Genomic DNA, 15357 nt, shown 5'->3' with positions numbered 1-15357 from the left:
CATTATGTACCAATTGTGTAACTGATCTCAGCATTTTGCTATTTCAGCGTGTGCTTGGGTTTCAAAACATTGAAAATGAGAGCTGTCACGTTCCCTGAGTCCGAATTGTCATAAGACAAATACATTGCTGTGTGTTGGATATAATGAAAGATAAATATTTTGGAATAGAGTTTTGTAATTTCAGATAAAATTATCCTTCATATTTATGTAAATCAAGAGCACATACATCTAACTTCATCCACCCTTGTTTTGTGAATGCTCTAAACTAAGGGATAATATTTTGTTTCCAAATAGTGATTCTCTGGAGCAAACACAGTTTACTGCTTACACTGCTGCCACAGTAAGGAGCATGCCTGAAACTCCAGAGAATGGCACACGTGGACCAGTTCCTGCTAATCCAGCATCTGTGCCAGCTGTCAAGCCAACAGGACCTCAGTATGCAGTCAAAACCTCAGGCTGGCAATCTTCTAATCAGCCAGGTACATTTACCAACTACTATTTGCTCAGTTAAAAATGCAAAAGGTGTATATGGAAAAGGTAAAATGATGAGGATAATTCCTGTTTGTAAATTCGAGGTTTTAGTTGCCTTACTTTGCTAGTGTGTTAAAGGATATAATAAGAGTAGGGATGCAGGTGGCCTTGTGGTCTAAACCACTGAGCTTCTTGGGCTTGCTGATCAGAAGGTCAGCGGTTCGAATCCCCTTGACAGGGTGAGCTCCTGTCGCTCTGTCCCAGCTCCTGCAGTTTGAAAACACGCCAGTGTGAGTAGCAGTTTGAAACATGTCAGTGTGAGTAGATAAATAGGTACCACTGTGGTGGGAAGGTAAATAGCGTTTCCATGCGCTCTGGTTTTCATCACTGTGTTCCGTTGCGCCAGAAGTGGTTTAGTCATGCTGGCCAAGTGACCCGGAAAGCTGTCTGTGGACAAACGCTGGCTCCCTTGGCCTGAAAGCGAGATGAGCGCCACAACCCCATAGTCGCCTTTGACTGGACTTAACTGTCCAGGGGTCCTTTTTTACTATATCAGTAATTATTAATTATTAATATGATACACTTATACAGCCAGTTCTGTGGAGAATAAATGTTTCCACTCCTATATTTTTTCCTGCAGGAAACTTCTACTTTGAGAATAACACAGAAAACATTTTTTAAAATACAGTTCTCAAGGTACATAGGTCTGTGATGCCATATTGAAAAGGGAGTGGACGTAACTGTCCTGTGTGGATGTGCCTTATGGCTTAGTTAACAAATCTGTACCCTTATAGGCTCTTAAACACCCCAAATTTACTGAGGGTTGCTATCTAAAATGGGCCACTTATTTATTTCATAAGTTTTATACACTGCTTGATTGTTTTTTAAAAATGCCTTGAAGCTGTTTGCAACAAGATAAAACAGTAAAATTGAGAAAAATTCAGAACTATACTTTAAACATACAAAAGCTAACAAACTAAAGCAGTTTAAAATTACCTGAGCTTTCTATGCATCTGGGTAAAAAGGCAAAGGTAAAGGGCCCCTGACCATTAGGTCCATTCGTGACTGACTCTGGGGTTGTGGCGCTCATCTCGCTTTATTGGCCAGGGGAGCCAGTGTACAGCTTCCGGGTCATGTGGCCAGCATGACTAAGTCGCTTCTGGCGAACCAGAGCAGCTCACGGAACTGCCGTTTACCTTCCCACTGGATTGGTACCTCTTTATCTACTTGCACTTTGACATGCTTTCAAATTGCTAGGTTGGCAGGAGCAGGGACTGAGCAACAGGAACTCACCCCGTTGTGGGGATTCGAACCGCCGACCTTCTGATCAGCAAGTCCTAGGCTCTGTGGTTTAACCCACAGCGCCACTTACGTCCCTTAAGCATCTGGGTAGGCTTGCCTAAACAATAATGTTTTCAGCGGGTGCTGAATAGCTTGACTAATAACCATCTTGAATACAGGATAGGGTCCCCTTACCTGCTTCTCCAGTGGTTCAAGTTGTAAAGCTGTATTTTCAATGGCACTTTAAAGGGATATGTCCTTTCAGGGGAGGCAGGGAATGTGCTTACAAGTTAGGGGAAATATCTCAAAGTAAAAGAGAGAACATAAGGTGTTAATGTGCTATGTATTTTTAATAATGCAGCCTTTTGAGCATATGGTTGTGTTGCAACCATTTAATAAACGAACAACTCTTTGGGCTTCAGAGGTGTGGAACTTCAAAGTATCCTCAAGGTGGCGATAAATCATCGTATCTATGCCCCATTGAACTCACTTTTAGTGGCAAAACGTGAGACGAAGTTAAGGCTGTTTACAAAAAGGAAAAGACGATAGCCTGTGTTGAATGCTCTGTGTTCTTTTCAGATATGCTACATTTAACAAAAATGCAGTGTTTGACCTTCAGATTATTCTACTTGGTGGTGGAAAGTTAAGAGTGTTGAAAGTTTTAGTATGCGGTCTTCCATAACTGGTTGATTTTTATTTTTTTAAAGAAATCACATTTCAGTTCTTTTTCTCTCTGATATTGCCGCTGTCACTTCTGCTGTTGCCAGCTCAACAGCAAGGGCCACAACTGTGTTAACATGCTCTACAGAAGAGTAAAGATTCTTGCTCCCTGCCTGGAGCTGAGCTGAACTTTACGAGTGCAGGTGTTTTTGTTTGTTTTTTAAAGCAAATGATTGTGATGATGGGAAGCACTAAAAAAAAAAAATCCACCTTGAAAATTGGGAGAGAGGCATGGTGAATTTTAGAGGGATTTGAGGGCTGGTCCCTATCAGAAAGGAATTTTGCAAGGTGGTTTTGGGAAAGAAAATGCCTTTGAAAGCAGGGATTGCACTAGTAACAGTAATCCTGGCTTTCAAAGGATCTCCCTGGTTAGGTGGAAAAGAATATATCCCATTCCATCTCAGCAGGCTGAAAAAAGTCCTTTGAAAGTCGGGACCACACTTGTTGTTACTGGCACACTGTTTGTTTTCAAGAGCTTTCTCTTGGCTACTCAGCCACCTTATAAAGTTATGTAACTGGTATGGACCAAGCCTGCCTCATCTCTGAAATTTGCCCCATCTCCAAAAAAGTGGCATAATAAAGAGGACAATGGTTTAGAAAAACTCTGGCAATTGGATGTGACACAGCACTGCCACTAATTTATTTATGTTTATAAAAAGATTTATATGCTGCCCCCAAGGTGGCTCACATCATAAAAACATAAGGAGAAAAAATTGAATAATCAGGGCTGATAAAAGGAGTGACATTTACTGCTCATTATAAAGGCCGATTAAAACAAGTAAGAGACTATCGTAACAACTAATATAGTTATATTCTGCAACATACCTTTCGTGCGGGGGTGGGGGGAAGACATTTAAGAGAAGGCTGCTGAAAAATGGAAGTTTCTTAAAACCGTTTTAAAAACCCACAGTTAAAGGGTATGCCCATCCCTGAGGGCAGTTGTTTCCACAACCTGGGTGCCACCACAGAAAAGGCCCTTTCTCTCAAGTTTACTAACCAAATTCACATCACACACAGCCACATGAGCAGGGCCTCTTCACATCTCAAAGCCTGGGCAAGTTTGTGTCTTTGCCAATGGTCCTTCAAACAACCCTCTCCTAAAATGTTTAAGCTTTAAAGGTTAAAACCTGCACTTTGAATTGTGCTCAGAAATACCTTATAAAGCTATTGTTTCATGACTGAGGCTATCATTCTTTTGAGTTGGTTCTTATCTCCTACAGCCTTGTTGGAGTGTGTGTTTCTTTGAAGTTAACACATTATGGGCTGAGGCTGACTTCATCATCATTGTCATTTAATTTGTATGCTGCGTTTCCATAGTTAAAAACCATGTTCAAGGCGGCTTACAACATAAAACATAATAAAAGTAGTCATAAACAGTAAGCAATAAATACAACATAGTAAAAAGTACACATTATGAGATCTAAAAATAAAGATACAAAAATATGTATAAATAACTGCAACCACCACCACCACAACAACAACAAAAACAGTGAAAGCCCCTAAACAATATCCCAGCCAAAGAGTGTATTCAGCAGCCTTAGCTTTTGTAGCTGGAGTCAGTCCGGGCCCCACCGGGCCAAGTCAAGTGGAAAAGGCCTGCAAAGGCATGGAGCAGGTCTTCCAGGACTCACACCCAAGATGTCTTTCTCAAGATAACTTGAGAGGCCTCTGAGTAATAAAAATAAGCCAAAGGACACAAAGAAATATAATGGTTTTTACAATCATATATCTAGCCATTTGCCTTCTAGGTGATTGGGCAGGGAAGGCCAGGATTGGTTGCACTATAAATCAAGAACTAGAGTTTTAAATTAGTGTTAAAAAGGAAGTTGGGCTAGTGCAGAAGATTAACAGAAGGATGACTTCAGTGACTGTGGGAGAAAGATGATTTTGACAGAGGCTCTGCGTATTGTCTGAAGGTGGGAGATGACTGACAAGAGGGAGTAGCTTTTGAAAGTGTACTTTCTAAAAGATGCTGTGTGGGGGGAAATATAATGTGCCAGTTATTCTTAAGTGAAAATAACAGCAATCACAAAGGGTTGTATCTAAAGGCATTCATGCAAAATGAAATTGTCCATAAAAAGAAGGTGAGAAAAATCCACAATGGAAGCATAACAGTGCATTCATCAGCTTGTTTATGAAAATTGTTGGATTTCTTGGTGATAAATACCACCTGTGAAGCATTAAGGAGATTTATATACTGATCCTAGAATACATTTGGAAAACTTGAGCTTTTGTGGAAATCTATACCAAGTACAGGACATGCAAAGACATCCCATTATTACATTTGGCTATTTTTAGCAGTGGATACTTGCTCCTCATGCAACTGCAGCTACTTCATGAAATATTTAAGTGCTTTTGTCCAGGTTTTGCAAAATACTTTAACTGCTAGGTAAAAATAGGTAACTGATTGTCTGGATCTATTTCAGCCTGGCTTCAGGCCCAGTCAGGGCACTGAAACTGCCTGGGCCCGCCCTGGCTGATGACATTTGTCATCAGAGAGAGAAGTGGGGAGTATACTTCTGCTCATTCTGCTTGATGTTTTGGCAACTTTTGACCACAATATCCTTCTGGAGTAGCTCAAGAAAGTGAAAGTTGGGGGCACTGTACTTTAATGGTTCTGCTTCTGCCTCTAGAGCCATTTCCAGAAAGTAGTTATTGGGGGCCCCTCTAAGGCACTGTGTAAGTTGAAAATACAGGAGTCAATCTTGTTCCCATGCTATTTAACTGTGTCTGACTCTACTGGGAATGGTCATAAGGAGATTAGGAGTTAGGTGTTACCATTATTTAATTATACTCACCTCTGTCATTCTGTTCCATCTGAATCATGAGGCAGTTGAGGTCGACTCACTAGAAGTAATGGATGTAACTTAGCCGTGTCCATTAATTTCAGTGGGTATACTTTGAGTAAAACTTAGTTGAATACCACCCTAAGACTTGAAGAATTTTATCACAAAAGAGGCTCCCTTCCAGGTTACATACTGATTGTTGTTGTTTAGTCATGTCCGACTCTTCGTGACCCCATGGACCAGAGCATGCCAGGCACTCCTGTCTTCCACTGCCTCCAGCAGTTTGGTCAAACTCATGCTGGTAGCTTCGAGAACACTGTCCAACCATCTCGTCCTCTGTCGTCCCCTTCTCCTTGACATACTGATTAGTTCCTTATAATATAAAATTTTTTCCCCAGTCAGTAAGTCTCCAATATTTCATGCTTTTTGTATGGACTTTACATAGCGTTCTCTAATATTAGACTACAGATAATATACTGAGGCAGGTACCCTGTTAGTGCTGCCCAACAGATGGATGCCCAGGAATCTCTAAAGTTGCATCACTGATTCCATCTGTTCAAAATAAAGTACGATAAAAACTTTCTGTTATTCTGTTTTCATGGGAAATATCAGCATCAGTATGAAAATACAGTTGTTTTGGAACTGACAATCAATGCATAATAGCAGCCCTTTTCTGTTCAACTTTGTCAGTTTCTGCTCCGACATATGATACTCTTTGTTTAAAGATGTTTCTGGCCACAAGTGAATTCAGAGCCAGCCCTGAAAATCCATACTGTTCTAGTAACTTGGAAAATTTCTGAAACCAGAAACTGCTTGGAGCTGGTGCCATCTGTTTCTTTAAGTCACGTCTTAGGAAGCCTATCTTCACCCATTTGAAATAATCTGCACCAATAATTAGATATCCTAACATGTGTTAGGCCAGAGATTGCCATAACACATAACTGTTCTTATTAAATAAGCAGGGGGCGATTTTAATACCCCAACTCACATGCAACCCCCCCCCCCCACCTTTGAACTCTTTCTGTTCTGGTGATATTTGCAAAGCCCTCGATTTACGTGTTGAAAACAAACATTGGCAGCACTTTTGCTCTAAAGACCTTTAAAATGACCATATTGATCACAGGTGCCTAAAATTCAGGAGTCTAAGCATTCATTTTTATTTTTGTAAAGCCCAAGATCCCAAAGCAGAAAAAGCTGTTACAAGATAACATGATTTTATCTGTTCTAAGTCTATGTACTATTTGTATAACATTTTTTCCTCTTACCATAGTAGACCACTAATTTGGATTTAGCACTATTAATGGCTAGATCATTTTCTTTGCAGAAGGCAGTAAATAATATTCTCATAATGCCTTGCAGTGTTGAGGTCATATGTTTACAGGCATAGGGAGACCATAGGAATATAGAAATACTGATTATGCAGCGCTGGAGCTAAATCATGATTATTTTTTATTCAAACTAAAATACAACATTGTTGGACTCCTTTAAATGATCAGACCTAGACCTGCTTCAGCAATTTCACTTTTGCATAGATTTTTAAATCATTCTCTGGAACCCCCCCTTTTTTTGCAGAAGAATCAAAGAGGATATGATTAGGCATCTCTGCTGTCAACCAATATAGCAAATGTAGGAATAGACCTTAATTCCCTACAAACATTGTATAGATAGTTCAGTAGCAACATCAGAGGAGTTTGATTCTAACAAATGGACAGTCTGGTATTAATAATTCTAAATTGTTTTTCTGTCACGGGGCGGCATACCACAAACTCTCACAAGTTAACTAATGTGAATTCCGACGCAGCCAAGGAAAGTATATTGTGAAACCACAGCAAAGCTATTCATAAATGTCAACTGTTAAAGCTGAGGTATTTACTTGTGATGTGAAATGTCAACCTTTTGAAATCACTGTGGCAGTGGGGTTTATTTTTGGTTTTTATTTTGGAGGTTTTTTTTAGGATTGTGCAAATATAAATGAAAATATGTGAAATTCCTGGGACCACTGGAAGATACAATGGGGGCTATATCTTTGGGGGGTATGCATTGTTTCATTGGTTTATAAACTGGTGTGGAAATATTTAGCATTATTCATATCTAGGTTCAGGTAGTGGGAGAGCGTTGAAATGCTTGCATTGTTTACTTCCACAGTCCATTGGCTGCTCCCATGGCGTCAAATGCAGAGGGGATGGATTAATATGTGCCCATATCCTCTTCCTCCTCCCACCCACTTCTGGCAGCAGTACATCCTTCCTTGGCCTCTAGCCATGGCCCTAGTAATTCTGAAATGAGGCTACCCTGTTAGGTGAGATCTGCCTCCATTGGAAATTTAAGGGAGAGAACATTTTCTCAGCCACCCAGAGGGTGCATGGTTCCGAACAATATAACATTTTAAAATGGCAAAATAAGAGGTGAATTAACCCCGCTCCTAGAAAGCATTTGCAGTGCTGCAGCACATAGAGACATGCCCCAGGATCAATGATTGATAGAAATTCACCATACGTTATCCAGAGTGCGTTCAGACAGTCTTGTAAAAAAACAAAAAGTTTGAATTTTCCCTGCTACCCATGACAAAGAGTGATAGCAAAAAGCTGTTGAGGGTTGATTAGTTAATTAGGACATGATTCTCCATTGCAACATATACCTCTGCAAAAGAGGTGCTATCAGATCAAAACGGTAGCATTTGACACCGACTTCACTTAGGTTGCTATGATTAGACGAGGTGCAGGCAGTTCAAAATCAGCTCAGGTGTTGCTACAGTGCTTTGAAAAGGTGGGGAATAAAGAGAGAAATATGGTCTGATAGTAAATGCACCTGTGTGGGCGTAGATATGTATGGAATTGTGTTGGACAAAGATATGGAAGAAGGAGCAATGGGAAAAGGAGAAAAGTGTGAGAATGGATACCTTAATGTAAAATGAGTAAGATTTCAAGTTCCTAGACCAGCCTTCCCCAATCTGGTAGCCATCAAATGTTTTGCCCTACAGCCTGTGTTAACAGTTAAGTAAATATAGGATAGATTCCGTAATGCAGTGAAATAATCTAGATCTAGACTTAATACATAACTTTGATTTCACTTCCTACTTGTTAACAGACCAAAAAAAAAGATAGAATACAAAGCTAATTCAACTACAGTGGTACCTTGGTTTAAGAACAGCTTAGTTTATGAACAACTTGGATTAGGAACGCTGCATACCCAGAGGTAGGTGTTTTGGTCTGTGAACTTTGCCTTGGAAGCAGAACATGTTTCACTTCTTGTTGAGTGTGTTCCATTTGTAAATTGAGCCCCCCGCTGCTATGGGAAAGCACACCTTGGTTTAAGAATGCTTTGGTTTATGAACGGACTTCTGGAACGGATTAAGTTCGTAAACCAAGGTACCACTGTACTAGTTAGTCTTGCTGAAGTATAGGGGAATACAATAACTTCTGTTAGTCTCTTCCATCTGTCCTTAATTTATTTCCAGTTGGTGCTAATTTTGCATGTGTTCATTCATAAATTTGTTTCCACATTAAACTGGTTTTTTTTAATGAGGAAAAAATCCATCCAAAAATTCATATTAAAATATGTGTTTTATCTCATTGAACATATTTCTAAATGATTTTATCCTAATATATATATATATATATTGACACTTGGTACAGTTTTTGAGTCAAAGGCTGTATTGTTCCATTCCATTGTGCTAGTGTGGGAGATGGGAATCAAGTCAGTTCACTTAAAATTGCAAACTGAATGAAATTCACTTCCATTCCCTAGTTTAAATATAGTTCAGAGACAGGGTCTTCTTATCAGGCTAGATGATTTACAGCCAGCGCTCTCATCTCTCCTTTAGAAAATGTTGGCAGAAGTAAAATGGAAGTGCTGTTTAGTAGCAAGGATAGTACGGTTTAAATGTCTGGGAAAACCCAGACATATGGCAACCCTAATTTTATTGTACCTGAAGGTAATGGCTTGTGAATTTTGCATTGTTAACTACTGGTTTTTATTGTGTGTTTATCTTCATTGTGCCTTTTGGGGGTCTGGTTGCTGCCATCATCATTCCGAACTGCATGGAACTGTCCATGCAAAAGTCTCTTGCTGTCTCGGAATGTGGGAATGTCTCTATCTCTCACAGCCATTTCTGCCTCATTACTTAGTAGTTCTACTTTTAAGAGTCCCAGTATGGCATCCCAATTACCCCAATGGCATTATCCAGAGCTTGGGCTGGGCGATAAAGTAATATATCGTCCCAAACCAGCTTGAAGTCCTTATTGTGATATCGGTTTCATAATTTTTGATCTCACAAATCATGAGAGGGGTGGGTGGGTGGGTGTGTACACTATGCAAAAATCACGTGGGGAAAACCATGAAGCCAGCCAAGACACAAGTCTATGACATATAATGAGTAATGCTACCTGATGCAAAAATTAGCCAAACTAAAATAAATAGATGGGTGTAAATAGGATGTGATGGTGCTCCAAGGTGCTACTTCCTTCCCAGGTTCTATAACTGCTCTTGCTTGGTGTTTGTATGTGTATGTCAGTACACACACACACACACATACACAAAAACACACAACTCTGAAATTGTGCTGACTTTTGAGTGGCTTATGGTACAGCAGATGAGAAGATGACCCAAGCCAACCCAGAATGCTCATTTTAATTAAGAAGCTTCACAGCCCATTTAATCTGAGCTCTTGAGAGATGAAAGGCTAGCTACTACAGCAGGAAACTAACCCTCTGAAGTTGTAACCGGGCCTCTAATGCACCTGTTCTGATTTTCATGGTGCACATTCTAGCTTTCTCAGTCATTTTAAGAAATGATAACAGCATAATCCTTCCTGTTCTGCCTTTCATCATGAGAGGATTTAAAGCTTTAACTGTATTCCACAAATTCAGCAAAATAAAATAAAATGTGGCTATTGAATGCCTTGTGCTCTTTCTCTGCTGCTAACCTGAGCCCATGATTCTTTGGGGGATCTTAAGGGACTAAAGTATCTCATACATTTACCATAATTATTTTTTTATTCAAGCAGGATAAATTCCTTCAGCTTCCACGTGGACAGGAAATAAAGAACTGCTACTGTATAAGAGTCTGTTAATATTCTGCTGAAGAACCAGCATTTCATTTTATACTAGTCTAATAGCACTATATTTCATTTCAGCAGTTGAAAATGAAATTGTGCACATTGAAGTAATATTGTTATTTATAGATATTACATGACACTTGATCTTATATTTAAGTGAGTGCTGAACTATTTAGTCTGTTGTATTGTTGCCATGGGCAAGAGATCATCTGTCAGGGTAACTGCCTCACACATCTGACCTTACTCCCTCGTAGCAATGCTTCGCTATTTTTCCCAGTTCACTATTGAGTTGGCAATCAGCAGTATAATATGCTATTAATAAAACCTTGGCTGTGCCAAATATTGTCACCTTTAATTTTAAGGCTTTAAAATAGTGATATAGAAAATCAAAATAGTAATAGTAGTAATATTTCATGGGAAATGCTGTGTTTGTATATGAATAGGTGAAATATTTTTTTGCATGCCTAAGGAGTGGTATTTCTTTATCCAGTTGAATATTTGTAAACATGTTTTTGAACATTACAATGCTCAGTTGGGGTTCAGCTCGAGCAGGCCAATTCTGTCTCTTGTCCCCTTGCCTGGTTCTCCACTCCAACTGACATGCAATATTCTGTAACTCCTGTCCTCATTGGGGTGTGTTTTGGAGGATCACCCCATTTGGTGGTGTGGGGTTTTTTTTGTGTGCTTCTGAGAATATTGGTGCTTCCTAAAGCATTTCAACACCTCTATCTTCTTTCTCAGTGGCCCAGCCCCACTTGGGTTCCTGTGGCTATTATGCAACATTGCACAGTACACATCAGGTCACCATTTTCAAATGAGGAAAATGCCTCTTTCTTTCTTGGTAATAGCTAACTAAAGGAAGCAAGTCTTCTTTTATTTAAATGTACTTCTGGTAAGGTCCTAACATTCCTTGGCATGCCTCATGAAAGTATGCTTTTTTCAAACACGCTTCTGTTTGTACTGCCTTTGTAAATGTGTCAGAAGTAGCATATCATTCATCCCTCATTTGTTTGCTTAAAGTTTAATATCTATTGTGTTTCGCTTTTGAGTCACACTGTGATTCAAATAATATGAATGCATAGTTGCTCTCAGACTGTCTGAAAACTCTGTTTTTAGATATAGGTAGTAACAAGATAATAAATCTAAAAAACTAGTTTTCACATTGTAATGTTAGACATATAGTGACAATAACTTTGTGTTTCATCCAGATCTTCAATTGAAAGGGAGGGGTTGTACTAACATTTATCCCACATAAAATCGGATTGTTCATCGTTCTTTACAGTGTCTTCATTATTTTTATGACGACCATATTTTTAAAATTCTGTCACCTCCCACTTCTTTTGCTAAAACAACCTGATTGGCAATAATAGGCACCTGATGAAAGTTCAAGATGTTTTTAAACATTGTTTCCTTGTCTTAAGCCTGTTTTATTTGCAATTAAGTACTCGTAGCCATACCATTTTTGGAAATTATCCATGAGTATATTTTGAGCTACAACTTTTCAAGCTTTTTATTAAAGCATTTAAAAAAAAACTTTTTAAAGTGCAATTTTGTACATATATATTCAGAAATAAGCTCCACTGAGTTAAATGGCACTTATGTCCAGGTACCTGTACAGTTCTTTTTTTAAAAAGAGATTTCATTAACTCTTAAATTCAATAAAATTTATACTATAACAAAAGACGAAATATGACCTTTTAATAGAGAAATAAATTAATCTCACATACATAATCTCAAAACCAGTAACTCCTTCACCCACCCACCCCACATTTTCCATTCATAGCTACCCTTTTCTTGAACTAATAGTTTGAGTGTATGGTTCTTGGATTCCAAAAGAACTTTTAGAAATTTTGGATTCAGCAATGTATTTTTTTAGATGGGTTGTTGATGCTTTTTGCTGCTCTCAGCTGCCATGGGAAATGATGAGGATGATGATGATGATGATACTGTTTTGCAACAATTCTCACCAGTATGGAGTAGCAGTCCCTGTGTGTGTTTGTTTGTTTGTATGTTTGTTTGTATGTTTGTTTGTTGCTCATGGCAACCATTTTTTGCTGGCACGCACCAGCACTTTTATCAGTATATGAGTACCAGGGCCACATTTTTCTTATTTACTAAATAAAGCACTGATAACAAACAATAAAAATAGGATTACAGCTTAAGAGCTCTTATTGCATTATAACAAACCAATAAGGGCTCATAGTTATGACCTGGAATAAACTATTTTGTAATTATAATAGTACAGATTAATATATAGGTACACATCTATTTCATTCTCCAGTTGCTTAGCTATGACCCAATCATTACATATGCTATGTGTCAGGGATGAGTATGGTTGCTCGCGAGTAAACAGCCAGGACTCCAACCTGCCTTTTTCCAGGTTTTATTTGGTGCAAACTGCGGGTGGCGCTGTGGGTAAAACCTCAGTGCCTAGGACTTGCCGATCGCATGGTCAGTGGTTCGAATCCCCGTGGCGGGGTGAGTTCCCGTCTTTCAGTCCCAGCTCCTGCCCACCTAGCAGTTCGAAAGCACCCCTAAGTGCAAGTAGATAAATAGGTACCGCTTTATAGTGGGAAGGTAAACGGCATTTCCGTGTGCTGCGCTGGTGCTGGCTCACCAGAGCAGCTTCGTCACGCTGGCCACGTGACCCGGAAGTGTCTCCGGACAGCGCTGGCCCCCGGCCTCTTAAGCGAGATGGGCGCACAACCCCAGAGTCGGACATGACTGGCCCGTACGGGCAGGGGTACCTTTACCTTTACCTATGTACAGTGCAGAAATCCAAAGTTCATGTCTGCCTCAGTCACTAACAGATTTCAAGAGTGAGTTCTTCCTGTCCCCGCCCCCCAGCATAAGAACCTCGACACCCCCAGTCTCCTCCTCTTTTCCTTACGTTTGACTCCCTTGCCCAAACTAGGCAACGGGGGCTTGTAGTAACATCTGTGAGCCTTTGCCTCACCTCCCCCCACCTTTCCTCTTCCGTTTCGCCTGAGGCTTCGCTCCCCGCGGTCTCTGACGAAGTATTACTGCTCAACAAAGTAGGAGGCTCCCTGTATGTTCCTGCCTCCTTCCCCCCTTTCAATGGCAGTCCCCTGACACTATGCCTCAAAACTTCTTTGAGGTTACTCATATTTGTCACTGCAAGCATAGTTTATTATAAAGTTTTCCTTCCATTTTGTTTTATAGCAGCTGGAAGTGGATGGACATCAGACAAGAGTGGAAGACCCGGAGCAACTGTGCCAAGTGAAAAAAATACAGCACCACCACCTCTGCCAACAGATGAAGACACTTTGGTTCAGATGGCAGAGCATATTCCGGCAGGAAAGCGAACTCCGATGTGTGCTCATTGCAATCAAGTAATTAGGTTTGTAATTTCCCCCCTTTTAACATGAGGTGAAGGCTTTCTAATTGTTAATCTATAAGATTTTTACACCTTAATATTCTTAGCCCATAGACAAGACCATTCCAGGTCTTCTCTTAAAACCCCCACAAACATGATAAATTATAAGTTTTACTAGCTGGTATTTCTAGAACTCTACTTGAAACAGATTGTATATATAGATATAGTTAATGTTTGTGTAATTCATAGTAGAAAAAAGTTGCACATCATTGAATGATAATTTGAATCTGAGAAGAAAGTTAGCATAAATATTAACTGCATATCATACACTCCCAGTAGCTATGGACACTTTTTGAAACTGTTTTTAGTGACATTGGCACAGGGAGCAGGAGACACCAGAAGTGAAACTTAAAGCAAATAAGTATTCATTGCAATCAGACCCAGAAGGTAAACAAGGTGAAAAGCAAATAGCAGGTGATATGGAAATAAAGCAAAATAATATGCAGTAGCAAATATTTCTTTGAAGGCCAGAACAGGTAAAAGAAAACTAAACAATACCGCCTCTATCAAACTTAAATGGCAATTAAACAAACAATTGAATCATTGCTAGAACTATGCTTACACGAGCTCCTTAGGAGTTTGACTGCTTCTGACAAGTCGTCTTCAAGTTCAACCCATGTAATAACAATGATTGACAGCCTGCAGGTTGCGCTCCAGCACTGCCTTCTGTAACAACCTTGTCAGTGACAGGTATCCCAAATCCCCAAGGCAGGTTACAGAGCTATTATTGTCTGCCTGGATTAGTCAGTTCACACTGGAACTCTTAACTGTGGCCAGTCATCAAGTAAATGATGAAACGGTAGGGGTGTCAAGGAAGATGATTAGTCCACCCCTTCATGTGACTTAGTTGAGCTGGCTCTTGCACGTTAAATGGAATTGAGTCTTACATGATTCCATAAGGAAAATTACGAGGAGACAAGCAATATCCGTACCTTGCCCCCACTCTGAGAACTCTGGGCCAACCCAAGGAGGATCCATGAAGTCCTGCATTTGGATCACCAGTTCTCCATGATCAGTTGTATCAGAGAGCACAGAAAAATGTAGGAGGATCAACAAAGCATAATTAATGCTCACAATATCTAGGCTGGGAATTATAAAATATATTGTATGGGTATGGATGCAATGTGTAATTGATGCCCGCAGTATCTGCAGGCAAATTATCCCAGTGCTTTATTCAGGAAATGAAAGGAAGCAGAAAACACCAGATGAGAAGGATATGCACTGAAGCCATCTGACAATACCTTAATCAATATATCATGTTCTCCGTACACTCTTGCACTACAGTGGTTTGGGAAACTTGTGATAGCCTTCAGGGTTGAGGTTTTAGCATAATTACAGTTCATGCCCTTTGGGGCAGTATTACCTATGAAAAGGTAAGCGCTGGATCAAGTGACATTCCACAGCACACCTGTTTTGCAGCCAAACTGCATTGCAGACTTGGTTACTTTACACTGAGACATAAAATAACCATGAAATGCCAGCTCCCAAAATTTAAGAGAGGCCACCTCATAACTTTTTAATTTCTTTTCTTAATTATTGATCAAGTTATCATCTAGTCATCATAGATACTTTCCTGGGCCTACTTTTTTAAAAAAATCCTTCTTTTTGCATTGAAACCTAAGACAGATGACAAATTCAACGTAGCG

At 39.7% G+C, this 15357-nt stretch overlaps 1 protein-coding gene across 5 annotated transcripts in view; it reads left to right on the top strand.

Moving 5' to 3' along the window:
• The window catches only part of PDLIM5 (PDZ and LIM domain 5), a 129481-nt gene that overhangs the window by 102007 nt on the left and 12117 nt on the right, over positions 1-15357 (top strand). For 4 of the 5 annotated variants that reach the window (XM_083756435.1, XM_083756434.1, XM_083756437.1 and 1 more), the window contains 2 exons: positions 295-479; positions 13498-13675. In XM_083756435.1, the coding sequence (XP_083612561.1) occupies positions 295-479; positions 13498-13675 (363 nt within the window). The remainder of the gene's footprint in view (positions 1-294; positions 480-13497; positions 13676-15357) is intronic. The other variant, XM_083756436.1, reaches the window with a different exon arrangement.

The sequence above is a fragment of the Podarcis gaigeae genome (assembly GCF_964106915.1).
Source record: "Podarcis gaigeae genome assembly, chromosome: 9".
Classification (NCBI taxonomy): Eukaryota; Metazoa; Chordata; class Lepidosauria; order Squamata; family Lacertidae; genus Podarcis; species Podarcis gaigeae.
Note: the sequence above shows the minus strand (reverse complement) of the source record. Positions and strands in the feature narration are given on the sequence as shown.